At 40.5% G+C, this 13,325-nt stretch overlaps 1 protein-coding gene across 1 annotated transcript in view; it reads right to left on the bottom strand.

The window, feature by feature from the left end:
• The window catches only part of dnah7 (dynein, axonemal, heavy chain 7), an 88,431-nt gene that overhangs the window by 32,321 nt on the left and 42,785 nt on the right, over window positions 1–13,325 (bottom strand). The window contains exons 36-46 of the mRNA XM_081604694.1: window positions 12,880–13,035; window positions 12,625–12,793; window positions 11,664–11,790; window positions 10,763–10,982; window positions 8,524–9,150; window positions 7,106–7,351; window positions 4,630–4,859; window positions 3,198–3,528; window positions 1,660–2,006; window positions 633–813; window positions 57–242 (exon numbers count right to left, since the gene is read on the bottom strand). Of these exons, the coding sequence (XP_081460820.1) occupies window positions 57–242; window positions 633–813; window positions 1,660–2,006; window positions 3,198–3,528; window positions 4,630–4,859; window positions 7,106–7,351; window positions 8,524–9,150; window positions 10,763–10,982; window positions 11,664–11,790; window positions 12,625–12,793; window positions 12,880–13,035 (2,820 nt within the window). The remainder of the gene's footprint in view (window positions 1–56; window positions 243–632; window positions 814–1,659; window positions 2,007–3,197; window positions 3,529–4,629; window positions 4,860–7,105; window positions 7,352–8,523; window positions 9,151–10,762; window positions 10,983–11,663; window positions 11,791–12,624; window positions 12,794–12,879; window positions 13,036–13,325) is intronic.

Genomic DNA, 13,325 nt, shown 5'->3' with positions numbered 1-13,325 from the left:
CTTTAAGCTCAAAAGTAGAGTTAGCTGCAGCAGGCGGACATCTTGGCTGCCTCCACCTGTCTGTATTTGGAGGTGAAGGCTCCCAGGTAAGCCACGATGCCTGATGAGATTAGCATGTCCCCAGTCAGATTGTTGTAGAGCAGGCCCAGATTAAAGGCCATCTCACTCCAGCGGGTTTTCTCTCCGCCCAGGCCTCCGATCAGCTGCTCGGCTCGCTCCAGTTTCTTACTGCACAGATCCACCTGCAGGTCAAACCAACACAAAGCCAAAGTTTGGAAACATTTATTGCAGCAAGGAAAAAACTCTCAGCACAATTCTATAAAGTCTGTTCCCAAAAACGTCTTTTGAAACAAAAAAAGCAAGCTTGAATTTGAAGAATTTTTATCTTCAGTTCCATTTTTTTCTTTGTTTCATTTTGAATTGTTTTTTAGTTTCAAAACTATTTTCCAGATTCAAATATTTTTTTTTTAGTTTCCATTTTTTCTGTCTCAAAATTACTTTTAAGCTTCAAAATATAATTTTTGAGCTACTTTTATAACCCCAACTTATCTCCATACGATTCCCAGTTTCCCTGCAGCTCAAACTGCTCAGTGCTGTTAGCTTTGCACCCTAAAGTGGGAGTTGTTACGGACCTGGAACTCCAGATCAGCTTTCTTGTTCTTGTTTGCCTCCAGAGTGTCTTCCAACTTTGCCAGTTTGTCCTGGACTTCTTTGAGAGCCGCCTGCTTGATGTGCAGAGCGTCCATGGCGATCTGCAGCTCTCCTTCAGCTTCTGCAAGCTTTGCTTTCTTTGGCGCAACCACCTTGGCCACTCTGCATGCATATTCACAAGACGAAAAACTATTTACACAGAATCCTATGGAGGCAAATTGCTCCAAAACATTTTTTTTTTTAGAAAACTGAAAAAAAAGATTTCAAATTGACAATTTTTAAACTGATAACATTTTTTTTTTTAAGATTTGAAGCGGAAAAATGTCTCAAACTGGGGAAAAAACAAAAAACGGAAAAAAAGGTCAAAATTACTTTTCATATAGAATTTTTTTTAAAACAAAAAATAAAAAAATTGGAGCAAATTTTTTGGCCCCAATTCTGCTCCATAAATTGTGAAAATAAAGTTTCTTCATTTTTCTTAAACTGAAAGGAAAAGATTTGAAAGTGAAAAATTATTTAGAAAAGTTTTTTTTTTGTTTTGTTTTTGCTACAGATTGTTTTTTAACAAAAACAATTTGTAGCAAACTTTATTTATAAATTGTGACCACAAATGTAAAAAAAAATCTAATTATATTAATTACAAACATTTTGAACTGCTAAAGTTAAAAACTAATATTAAGATTCAAAGTTTTTTTTTTTTTTTTTAAGTAAAAAAAGAGTTGGAGCAAAAGTTTAAAAAGTTTTTTGTACCTGAAAAAAATGACACTGAAAAGAAAAGATTTGATACTTAAATAAATGAATAAGATGAAAAAAAAATTAATTGACAAAAAAATTAAAAGCTACTTTTAAGATTCAAGTTTATTTTTCAGTTTATCTCCATAGAATTTAAGCTAAGATGGAAATAAACACTGCAAAAAACCACGGGTAAAAATAGATGTTCATAAATACAGATAAGATTCAGTCAAATGTGATAAAGTGGTGAGAAGGGAGCTGAAGGGAAACTCTTACTTGTCGTACTTGTCCATGGCACAGACCCACTTACACATTCCCTCCGCCGCCGTGGACGCCGTTCTGATCTTCTCCGGCACAAAGTCCGGGTTGGTGATGTACTTCTGGCGGATGACGGTGATCAGGTTGGGAGGGATGTTGTCCTTGTTGTACTCATGCAGACTCTGCAGGAAGCGCATGTCTCCCAGCAGCTTCTTGGCCGGACCCCAGTAGTCCTCCACCTTCTTCAGAGAGCCGGCCGGGTCCGGGATCCGGTCCGGCTTGACGCCCTTCAGGATGCAGATGGCCTCCATCACCAGCTTCACCCCTGCAGGCGGGTTCTTCATGGACTTAACCAGCGAGATGTCCTGCACATTTCGGCACACAAATCACCAGAAAACATGGGAAAAATGTGACATAATTAAAAGAGTTGAAATTCAAACTAATTTTCGAACCAATATAGCAGCTAAATCAAGACTGATTCTTATGTTACACTGCAAAAACAACAAAAAGCTTTGGTGTTGTTTCTAGTGGCAACATCTCAGTTCATTTGTAAGACAAATTTAACTTTTTATGAGGAAATATGAGCTTGTTCCCAGTCAATAATTCATACAATCTACACAAAAAATTATTAGTTCCACAGGAGGATTATTTCATTTATAACAAGAAATATTCCCCGTATTACAAGTGAAATAATCAGCCAGTGAATCTACTAATTGTCATCTGTATTCAAGCATTATTTACCTAAAACAAACTCCTACATACAGGTAAAAAGTTACTAATGACTCAGTTTTATCTTATTTCAAATGTACATCTTTGCACTACAAACTAGGCAAAAATATTTGGTAAAATATGTAAATTATGTTTTTGCAGTGAGAAGTGAAGGAAGGGTTCCCTACACTGCAAAAACATAAAATCTTACCAAGTTTTTTTGGTTTAGTTTAGTGCAAATACCTCAGTACAATTAAAATAATACAAAACTAATTTATTAATAACTGTTTAGCAAGAAAAAGGAGCTTGTTTTAAGTAAATAATTCTTGAATGTCTTGTTGCACAGTAGCTGAAATAATCTGCCAGTGGAACTAGAACTTTTTCCTCAACATTAAGGAATTATTACTGAAAAGTTATAACAGATTGTTTAAGTCTTTAATTTCTCAGTATTTATGGAAAAGTTCCAGTTCCATTGGCAGATTAATTCACATATATGAAAAATGTCTATAATCTAGTACTAGTACTAATTATTTACTTAAATAAGCTCCTATATGTTACTGAAAAGCTACTTGGAAGTTATTTTTTGTCTTATTTTAATTGTAGTAAGATATTTGCATTTGAAACTTAACAAAATACCAGGGAAATTTTGTGTTTTTGCAGTGCAGCAACCTGCTGCGTAACTTGTGGGCTACCTTTGCAGTGAGCAAAACACTGTTGTTTGTGTACGTATATGTATTCTTGTTTTGTTTGTTTATTGACATTTTCAATTCAAAGAAAGCATATTATCACATAAAATCCATTGATCTTTGCGACTGAATCAGCAGAAGGGCTCCTCTGGCGCCTCCTACCTGCGGGGTGAGCGTGTTCAGCGCGTCCAGAGCCGACTGCAGGATGGGCGTGGCTTCGGCCAGGTCGGCGTCGCATTCGTCCTTTATGGCCTTGGCGGCCATCGCTTGCTCGTTGGACACCGCCTCGTCCTCCTTCACCACCTTCTCCGTGGCGGCCACCTCCTTGGATTCGCGCTCGATCATCACCATCATCTCGTCCACCTCCTTGCTGGCCACCAGCAGCTGCGGCTGCAGCGCCTCCAGCTCCACCTGCATGACGGCCACCTGGTCTGCGGCCGACTGCAGCTTTTCCAGACCAACTTGGTAGCGATACTTTAGCTGCATCACCTCGCTGGACGGAGAGGGAAGAAAATATAGCTGATGTCCAGATGGATTGAGATGAAATGTTACCTAATCTCTTAAAGTCAGAGGTGGGCACATTTCTGCTAATATGCTAATAGCATAGCTAAGTTAGCATTTTAACGCTTCACACTTTTTTCCTAAAGTTCAACAACAGTATTGAAGTTTTCGCAGTCAACTCTTTCCTCCCTTGCGTTCTTTAACAATGGCTTCATGTTGATATAGCGCTTTGGCATTTTTGCTAACTTTAGCACATTCTTTTGCATGAGCTTACACTAAGTCAGTGGTTCTTAACCTTTTTTGGGGTACAGAACCCCCCCAGTTTCATATGCGCATTCACCGAACCCTTCTTATTCCTTCCCCCCGACACACAAAATACTTTGCGGTATTCTGATTTAGTAATGTAATTATATTAGCTGTGTTACCACCCCCACGCCACTAGAGGCAGTAGCAACCCCGAAAAGATGCGACTAAAGAGCAGATTTAGACTATAGAATTTGGTAAAAACGGTGAATTTTGCTGAAAGACACAAGCTCAAATCCATGCTGAGAGTGGAGCTCCTTCAATCAGGGATGCTCCGCAGCTCTGATTGGCTAAGCAATGTAACGTGATCCTCTGATTGGCTAAACAATGTAACGTGATCCTCTGATTGGCTAAGCAATGTAACGTGATCCTCTGATTGGCTAAGCAATGTAACGTGATCCTCTGATTGGCTAAGCAATGTAACGTGATCCTCTGATTGGCTAAACAATGTAACGTGATCCTCTGGAGCAAGTGATGGCAAAGCGGCGCGTCATCACGACTTTACACAAGTGTGTCTTTACCTGCGCGGCAGAGGCTCCGCCGAACCCCTGAGACCGACTCATCGAACCCCTGGGGTTCGATCGAACCCAGGTTAAGAACCACTGCACTAAGTACAATATTGGTGTTGCGCTTTAGCGTTAGCTTCCGCTAAATACCTTGTTAGTGTAGCGCTTTGGCATTGTGCAACTAATCTTTGACTAGTGCTTTAGTGTTAGCTTCTGCTAACTTTTTCTTGTTAGCGGTGCCCACCACTGCTGTAATATTGGACCTAACGATGCGATTATCTCACGCTCTTTTCGTCCTCAGCAGGTTTTTGAAAGTGGAAATGAGCTCCAGGTAGGAAGTCGGCGTGACGTAGTTGTAGCGCTGCAGCTCGTCCAGAAAGCGAGCCGACAGCTCCATAGTGGACGTGTGAAACCTCTTGCACATGTGGATGCAGCCCTGCCGGTACTGATCCGTCATCTCAACGTCCTCCAGGAAGCGATCGGCCACGGCTTGCAGGGCGTCTTCAGGCCAAGGCTGATGGACGCAGAAATGTGTCCAGGTTATTACCAAGAAAAGTTGTTTTTGAAACCAGGAATGATTGAAATGATCAAAATGGAAGTTAGTCTGACGACTATTGAAGTTTTCCTCCACCAGAGTAATAAACATATAAAAAAATATCACTGGATTATCAAATGTTCTGTTAGGAAATGTTTCAGCCAACCTACACAGTTTTAAAGCTCATCATTCCAATAGTGCAAAAATATCACTGTTAAAATATGGATACAAGCATAACAATGTGTAGGATCACCACTCAGGTTGTGTGGTTTCCACATTTCCCATCAGCCACGTGAATATCAGGATGACAGCCATTTTTAAAGATGTTGATGGTTATTGTTAGCTTCCGCTAATTTTTAAATTATTATGCGGTTTAGTGTCAGCGGAGTTAATCTAAGGCCCCGTTTACACGACAACGATTTCGGGGGAAAACGGAAGAGTTTTGTTGCGTTTGTAGTGTGCATTTACACGAAACCACCGAATGTTTTCTCTAACAACGGCACAGATTGAAAACGGGTTCCAGACCAGCTCATGCATAGTATGACGCAAAACATAGCTGCTTCCTACAATCCACAGAAGAAGAAGAAACTACTCACAATGCTGGTGTTACTGTTTCCCCATCAGATACGGTTCCCTCAGCGTCTCTTCACCGCTCCGCACCACCCAGGTGACAAAATACACGGCTGCTTGTTCAGCGCTCTTATGTAGAGAACTACGGACCAGGACCAGCCCGGCTCCAGAAGAGTTTAACAGGAGGGACACCGACTTATTTTGGGGGGCAAAATGAGTCTACGTAGCTGAACATAGACAACAACACCAGCAGCTTACAGGCTACTTGTTAACAAGCTTAACGTGCTGTATTGATATTAGCCAGTCATCTTTTAGCTATCATTCCCTGCATCCAACAGCTTTACTCAACTCAGTCGGTTAGTTCGGGGGCAAAACTGTGCCAAGTTATTTACGTTTTGCTGGTTTGCTGCCATGATTCTAACACACACCTGCGCAGCAGCAGCAGGTCTCCTTCGCTGCCTCACAGGTGTAAACCCAGCGCAAGCGTCTCAGCGTTCATGTTGCGTTTGAAGGCGGCTCGGAAAAATAGGTTACGACTTGTTAGCGACGGATAAAACTGTTTTAACTGCTGAAAAAGGTAACAGAGGACACGGATATGGGACGTGCGGGAACTCCTATTTTATCAAATTGATATAGGAAAAACAGACTGTTGACCATTCCAAGGTAAAAACAATAAACAGCTTCCAGTCCGGGCCGCTACAGACACCGTGAAAGCTCAAACAAGGTTTTTCGGCAAAGTTATCCCACTTTTTCCAACTGCATGCGCCCTAATCAGACGCACACAATGCGTGTTCTCTCACGGAAATCCACATGCCTTCAAGTGCAACTTTTTTTTAAACACATGCCACTTTCAAAGTTTCAAAGAACCTAGCACCAACTAGGCGCAGCAAGAGCATTACACGTTTTCGATGTGCACCGTTACTGTGTAAACACAGATCGTAATCAGAACGTTATCGTGTAAACGATCCAACAAAAACGGAACAAAAGTGCCGTTTTTGTTGGATCGTTGTCGTGTAAACGCCCCCTTATTTAGTGAATTAGTGGAATTGTTTGGTTAGCTTTCGCTACATCATATATAAAAATGGCAGCCATTGTGAAAAATGTCCACAAGAAAACGGAGGGACAATATCAAGAAAATGTATATGATATCTGTCATTCAAAATATGTAGCTATGATCTGTCACCAAACAAATTCCTTTAATTGATGATTTCAGGGAAAAATAAATTTTTCATAACAACCACAGTAGCCATCTTGGAAAAAATCAAACCAGTATCAGTAAATATGATACTGATACTGGTCCAAGCATGTTTGATTTGACAGCAAATGTATTCATATGTGATAAAAAAAAATTGGCAAATTAAGTGAAAAACTAAATTGATGACCATCTTAGTAGCCATTTTGAAAAATGGCCGCCATCTTGAATTTTCCTATGGTTAGTGTTTTTGTTTTTCCAAAAAGTAAACCTCAGGGATCCAAGTTAGGTTCTTGTATCCACACATGAAAGATTCAACGATCTGCTGCACTGTAAAACTTCAGACCAGACCTGCAAACTCAGTAGACCCCATTGTACCTAAACACTGACCCTCCTTCAGAGCCCCCATCCAAGCCCGGAAAGTTCTGGTACCAAAGTCATGAAATGGGGTCAATCGGCCCACCTGGAACCAGTTAAGGGTGCAGCAGTTAATGAGGGCGGGGAATCGGCGCAAGCGATCCCTGAAGGCGTCGCCGATGGGACTCATGGCCAGCACCACGTGCAGCTGAGTGCGGCAGCGCTCCAGGAACATGTTGAACAGGGCGAGCGGCGAGCCGTCCGTCTGCTTGTCGCGATCGCGCTGCCGGTCCAGAACTCGCATCTTCTCACAGATTTCCTGCTTCTCGTCCACGGCGAACAGGTTGGGAACCTGGAAGGAAAACAACATGTCAGCCTTCCAGCCAAAGTTTTAGTCATTTTAAAATGAATCCAACGACTTTCAACTCATCCGTTCCTATTTTTATGGGTGTCATTTGTGAAGTCACACAATAAAAAATTTAGAGCAATATTTTTGTTTATTCAATCGTAAGACAAAAAGGGTGTTTGTTTTTCAAAACTATATTTCCCATATTTAGCTAACAAGCTAAATATTTAGTTTGCTATGTAAATATTTGAAATGCTTAGTTAGAAAATAATACTTAGGTTGGAAATTAAGCTTTTAGTTTGCCAACTAAATATTTAATTTGGAGCTAAATATTTACCTTAGAAATACATATTTAGCTTCTAAACTAAATTACCTAAATATTTAACTTGTCAGCTAAATATCTAGCTTTCATGCTAAATATTCAGTTTGAAAAATAGTAATAATATTTAAAACTAAATTAAATATTTAGCTTGCAAAGAAAATATTTTTTCCAAATAATTTAATTTCCAAACTAAATATTTACATTTCAAACTCAACATTTAATTTCCAAAGCTAGTATTTAGCTTACTAGCTAAACATTTAGTTTGGAAAATAAATAATTAGCTCCACATTAAATATTTAGTTTCCAAATTAAACCACTAAATATTTTATTTTCTGAAATAAACATTTAATTTCCAAACTAGACATTTAGCTTGTTAGCTGTTTAAACTAAGTTCTGAGCTAAACTTTTAATTAGGAAATTAAATGTTTAGCTTAGAAAGTAAATTTTTACTATGGAACTGAATATATACAAACTAAACATTAAATTCCCATCTAAATATTTAGCTATCAATCTATTTAGCTTGCTAGCTAGCTATTTGGAAATTAAACTAAATGTCTAATTTCCAAACATTTATTTTGGAAATTAAATGTTTACCTTAGAAAATAAATACTTAGTTTGGAACTACACATTTACGGTACTTTAAAAACTAGATATATAAACTGTAAAAATATTTAGTTGATGAAGGAAATATTAGCTCAGATCTAAACATTTAGTTGTGGAGCTAAATATTTAGCTTCCCAACTAAATGTTTAGTTTGAAACTGACATTTAAAAATGAATATTATTTAGCTGTTTTTTTTACTTTATGACTAAATAAACTAAAACATAAATTTCTAACAGCTCTCTTCTGGCCTCACCTCTCCGGTGTTCAGCAGGTTGCCGATGTCCTCCAGGAATGATTCCTTCTTGATCTGCGTGTCGGTGAAGAGGAAGACGCCGTGCGCCTCGCCCTGCGTCGACTTCCTCATCACCAGCTTCAGGTCTTCGTGCCACTCGTTGCTGCCGTACGTCTTGCTGATTTCCACCTGGAAGAGCTCCGAGTCGGCAATGTAGGCGGCCAGCCGGGTGAGCGACTGGCGCCCGCTGCCGCCGACGCCCACCAGCAGCGCGTGGCCGCTCGGCTGCTTGATGATGCGCGAGATGCGGCAGACGTGTTCGATGGCGAAGCGGAACAGCACCAGTTTCATGGGCGCCTTGCTGATGTTGTTGTACTCGTCCAGGTGCGACTCCACCACCAGGCGCAGCTGCTCCAGGTTCGGCACCTCGCGGTAGTTCTGGTCCTCGCCCTTCGGGTCGTGGAAGTCGCAGAACATGAGGCTGCGCAGGTCGTCCTCCGTCACCACGCCGTCCTGGTCCTGGTCCAGGTGCCGGAACAGCAGGTGGAAGTCCTCCTGCATCTGCTCCGAGAACACCACCTGCAGGTGGCTGACCAGCCAGGAGCGGTCCGAGTCCTGCACCAGCCGGTCGCAGTACACCCTCAGAACCTGACCGGGCCCAGCAGAACTTCATTACAGCAGAACATTTCAGCAGCAAGGCAGCTCAAACGTAGAAACAGCAAACATCACATTTTGTCAAAGGTCATCAGATGTGTTGATCAGTTGCTGCGTTTCCATTACAAATGTGAGGAAATTTCTGTCTACACTGCAAAAACTCAAAATGTTACCAAATATTTATGTCTAGTGTTCAGTGCAAATGTCTTACTTCACTTGAAATAAGACAAAAAATGATTTAGAGAGATGTAACAGTTTGTTTTAAGTCAATAATTATTTTATATTGTTGAAAAAGTACCAGTACTTGTTCATTTTCTATGTTACAAGTGAAATAATCTCCCAGTGAAACTAATCATTTTTATCTATATTCAAGCTAGGGCTGAAACGATTCCTCGAGTGATTCGAGTACCTCAATTATTAAAATTCCTCGAGGAAAATTGACCTGCCTCGAAGCTTCGTTAATTTATGTTTTATCATTTAGCGCACCGTGTTTCAGCCGGAACATTATTTGCGTTGCGCGGAGCTCTGACTTCCGCCTCTGAGTTGTTGACGGAAGCTACGTGTTAGCGGCATAACGTCCAACCTTCAAGTTCGGCCCGCGGGGATTTTACTGTTTGGTGATAATTCCGGGTTTTCATCGTTTTTGTGGGACCAATAAACATCCTTAAAATGACCGGCGCGATGCCGGGAGTTCGGCAGCCTTTCTGCTCCGGAGCTGCTGGTTGAACGGCGGGAAGAAGCTGAGGAGGATTTATACAGGTGAGCGGGGAGACTGAACACGGCGGGCGGCTGAGGGTTGATGCTTACAGGGTAAGAGCAGCTTTACGGACGAACCGCACAATAAACTTATATCATCCCGGTCTGAACAAACGGGAGGCGGAACATGGCTGGTAGATGAGTTTCTGAACGGAGGAGCCGTAAATATCCCGTATTGCTCCCCCGGTCTACAAAAAAGTAACTGGTAGGGAAGCTCAAATGTGGAAAAAATAGACTGATGTTGATATCCGATAGTAACACTGGTGTTAAGGAAGATTCACCAATATTTTATTTCATAATTGTTTTTATCCGATTACTCGATTAATCGTAAGAAAAATCTATAGATTACTCGATTTCTAAAATAATCGTTTACAACAGCCCTAATTCAAGCATTATTTACCCAAAACAAGCTCCCATGTCTTGCTGAAAAGTTACCAATGAGTCAGTTTTGTCTTATTGAAAACGTACCAAGACATTTTCACTAGAAACCAGACAAAAATATTTGATAAAATTTTGTGTTTTTGCAGTGAGGAAATAAGGAAGAGTTCCCTACACTGCAAAAACACAAAATCCTACCAAGTATTTTTGGTTTAGTTTAGTGCAAATATCTCAGTACAGTTGAAATGAGACAAAAAAAAAGCTGAAACATTGGAATATTTTCAGCATGATGGAGGAGCTTGTTTTAGGTAAATAATTATTTTATATTGATGAAAAAGTTCTGGTTCCACTGGTAGATTATGAACTGGACTTTCCAGACAAACGGACCGGAGTTTGATTAAAGCGGCCTGAACGGGTCTGTGTGGCTCTGAAGGTTCAGGTCATGGCCTGACGGACGGCCCGGCTGTTTCACCTCGTGGACCCAGAGCCGTTTGATGACCGACGGCTCCTCTGCGGATTCGGGCCGGGACAGGCAGATGCCCTGGATGACCCGGGAAACGTCGCGCAGGTTGAACAGGTAGTGGGACTTGGCTGGTGTTGGCAGCAGGTTCTTGGTCGCTTCCCGGTACACGGACAGAGTGCTGTTGACGATGTCAGAGGTCAGAGACGAAATGTAACTCGGGAAGGGGAACCTGGAGGTAAAAACAAGTCAGAACTTAGACAGGAAACCTCTGCTCAAGTATGGGATTAAAATCTTGTCTAAACTTTTAATTTGAATGAATGAATGAACTGAGGGATAAGCACTGCAAAGCACTAAATCTTAACTATTTTTGGATAGTTTCTAATGCAAATATCTTAATACACTTGAAATAAAACAAAACTAACTTACATGTAACTTTTCAGCAAAACATAGGAGCTTGCTTCATGTCAATAATCCTTGAATAGTGATGGAAAAAAGAAATGGTTCAACCGGGACATTGTTTCACTTACGACAATAATTTTCTTCCATATTATATGTGAAATAATCTGCCAATTGAACTAGTACTTTTTAAAATTTTATTTATTTATTTTGACCAATATTAAGGAATTATTGACTTAAAACAAGCTCATAAATCTTCTTGAAATGTTTCATATAAATCAGGGGTGTCTTATTTCAAGTGAAAATATTGGCAATAAAAAATAAACAAAAATACTTTTTTTGTGTGTTTTTGCAGTGCATGTCTCTCTCCAGTTTGAGTTTTTAAATAGCTTTGTCCAAAAGAGTTGAGCAATGTTTTACAATTTTAAAGTATTTTTTAAAAATTGAGAATACTTTTGAAAATGCACACCACACTTTTCAGATTTTTGTTTATAAAATGTGAAACTGTTGCTACCTTATGGTGAAATGCCAATCTGTGATCCTGGAGAAGATGGTAAACATTGTCTTCTCGTCGAATTCGTTGATGGTTGCCACGTTAAAATGGCGGAGGAAACGGGGAGTGACAGGATTCCTTCCACCACCTGAAACCAAATAATTTAATCGTTTTTTTTCCTTTCTCGTCTAAAAATATGAGTTACATACAAAGAACATTTTCAAAAAATGTTTTGTATTTCATTCATAGTATGAAAGCCTGAGAACCAGGCTACATAATTATTTGTGTAATTACAAGGATGTAGACACGATATTAGAGAACAAAATCTGAATTTTACCAGAAAAACATCTTTAAACTTTATATTTTGGTCCGTCTGGTGATGTAACTTTTAAATATTAAATGAATGATGTTTTGATGAGTTATTCAGTACTTGAGTCGCCTTCTTACCAAATACTTTTTTACTTTTGCTTGAGTAATTTTTTGGATGGATATTTTTTACTTTTAGTTGATTAAAATTATATTGAAGTGATGCTGCTCTTACTTCAGTGACATTTTTGGGTTATCAGTGTTTAGCCTCTTTAGGGCGTCTTGTCACTTTAAATCCAAAGAACCTGCTGCTGGCCACACCCCCAAAGTCAATGTTTACATTCACACGTGAAAATGGCTGGCAACAGGGCCACAATTGTATGACAGTACATCTTTGAAAAGCGGAAGTGGAGCCTCCTGCACGACCAACACGAATGCAGCAAGTGGTTTCTGGATGGTAAGTTAACAACAACAGTCTTGTCTTTTCCAGAAGCCATTGTACAGCTGACTAAACGTGTTGGAACTCAGGTTGGGTTGCTAGGTAACCGGCAGAATGCCGCTGGGGTTGCTAGGTAACGGTGGAATGTGACTTAACAATCGGGCGGCTTTTGAAATGGCTCGTTTTCCAGACACCAAAAAAACCTGCTGCTTCCTGTGACACGGGGCTGCTGCTCACCTGGAGGCCCCATGGCACTTATGATCTGGATGTCCATCAGGCGGATCATGGAGCAGTCCTTTATGTCGTACCAGTTCCAGTGGTCCAGCCACTGGCGCAGCAGCTCCACAGGAGGCTGAGCGCCGTAAACCTCCCTGGCTGGCATGTTGACGTCGTCCACGAACACCACCTGAGAGGAACCAGCAGACGAGGTCACATACTGACGACTGCCAGGTGTTTCAGCATTTAGAGTGCTGACAGAGGCACGAGCCATACCATTTTCTTCCCCATCGGAGGCCCGAACAGGCCTTTTCGCCGCTTATCGAGCTTGGATATGATGAGGTTTTGCGTCTGGGCCGCTGTGGTCTGGGCTGAGAAGCTGATGAATAACGGGCTGTACACGTCCTTCTGCAGCTTAGTCAACAGGAAGTCCTTCAGAACACAAACAGGAAGTGGAAACATCAGACTTTAGATGGTGGGCGTGTCCGGTGGAGAGAACATAAACATCATCGACTCATGGATGTAAAACAAAGTATTATTATTTAGATTCATAATAGGTACAGAAACACCTGGTAAACAAACCTGATCCAAAGAAATGAGATGATTAATCGTGATTAATCGGTTAACAAAATAATTACCAACTAACTTAGCAATAAATGTATTTTCAGATTTAAAATGAAAAAAAAGAAAAGAATATAATTATTTATATTATTTTAATGTAT

The sequence above is a fragment of the Poecilia reticulata genome, chromosome 2 (genome assembly GCF_904066995.2).
Source record: "Poecilia reticulata chromosome 2, P_reticulata-male-v2, whole genome shotgun sequence".
Taxonomy (NCBI): domain Eukaryota; kingdom Metazoa; phylum Chordata; class Actinopteri; order Cyprinodontiformes; family Poeciliidae; genus Poecilia; species Poecilia reticulata.
This window is presented reverse-complemented; position numbering and strand designations above follow the sequence as displayed.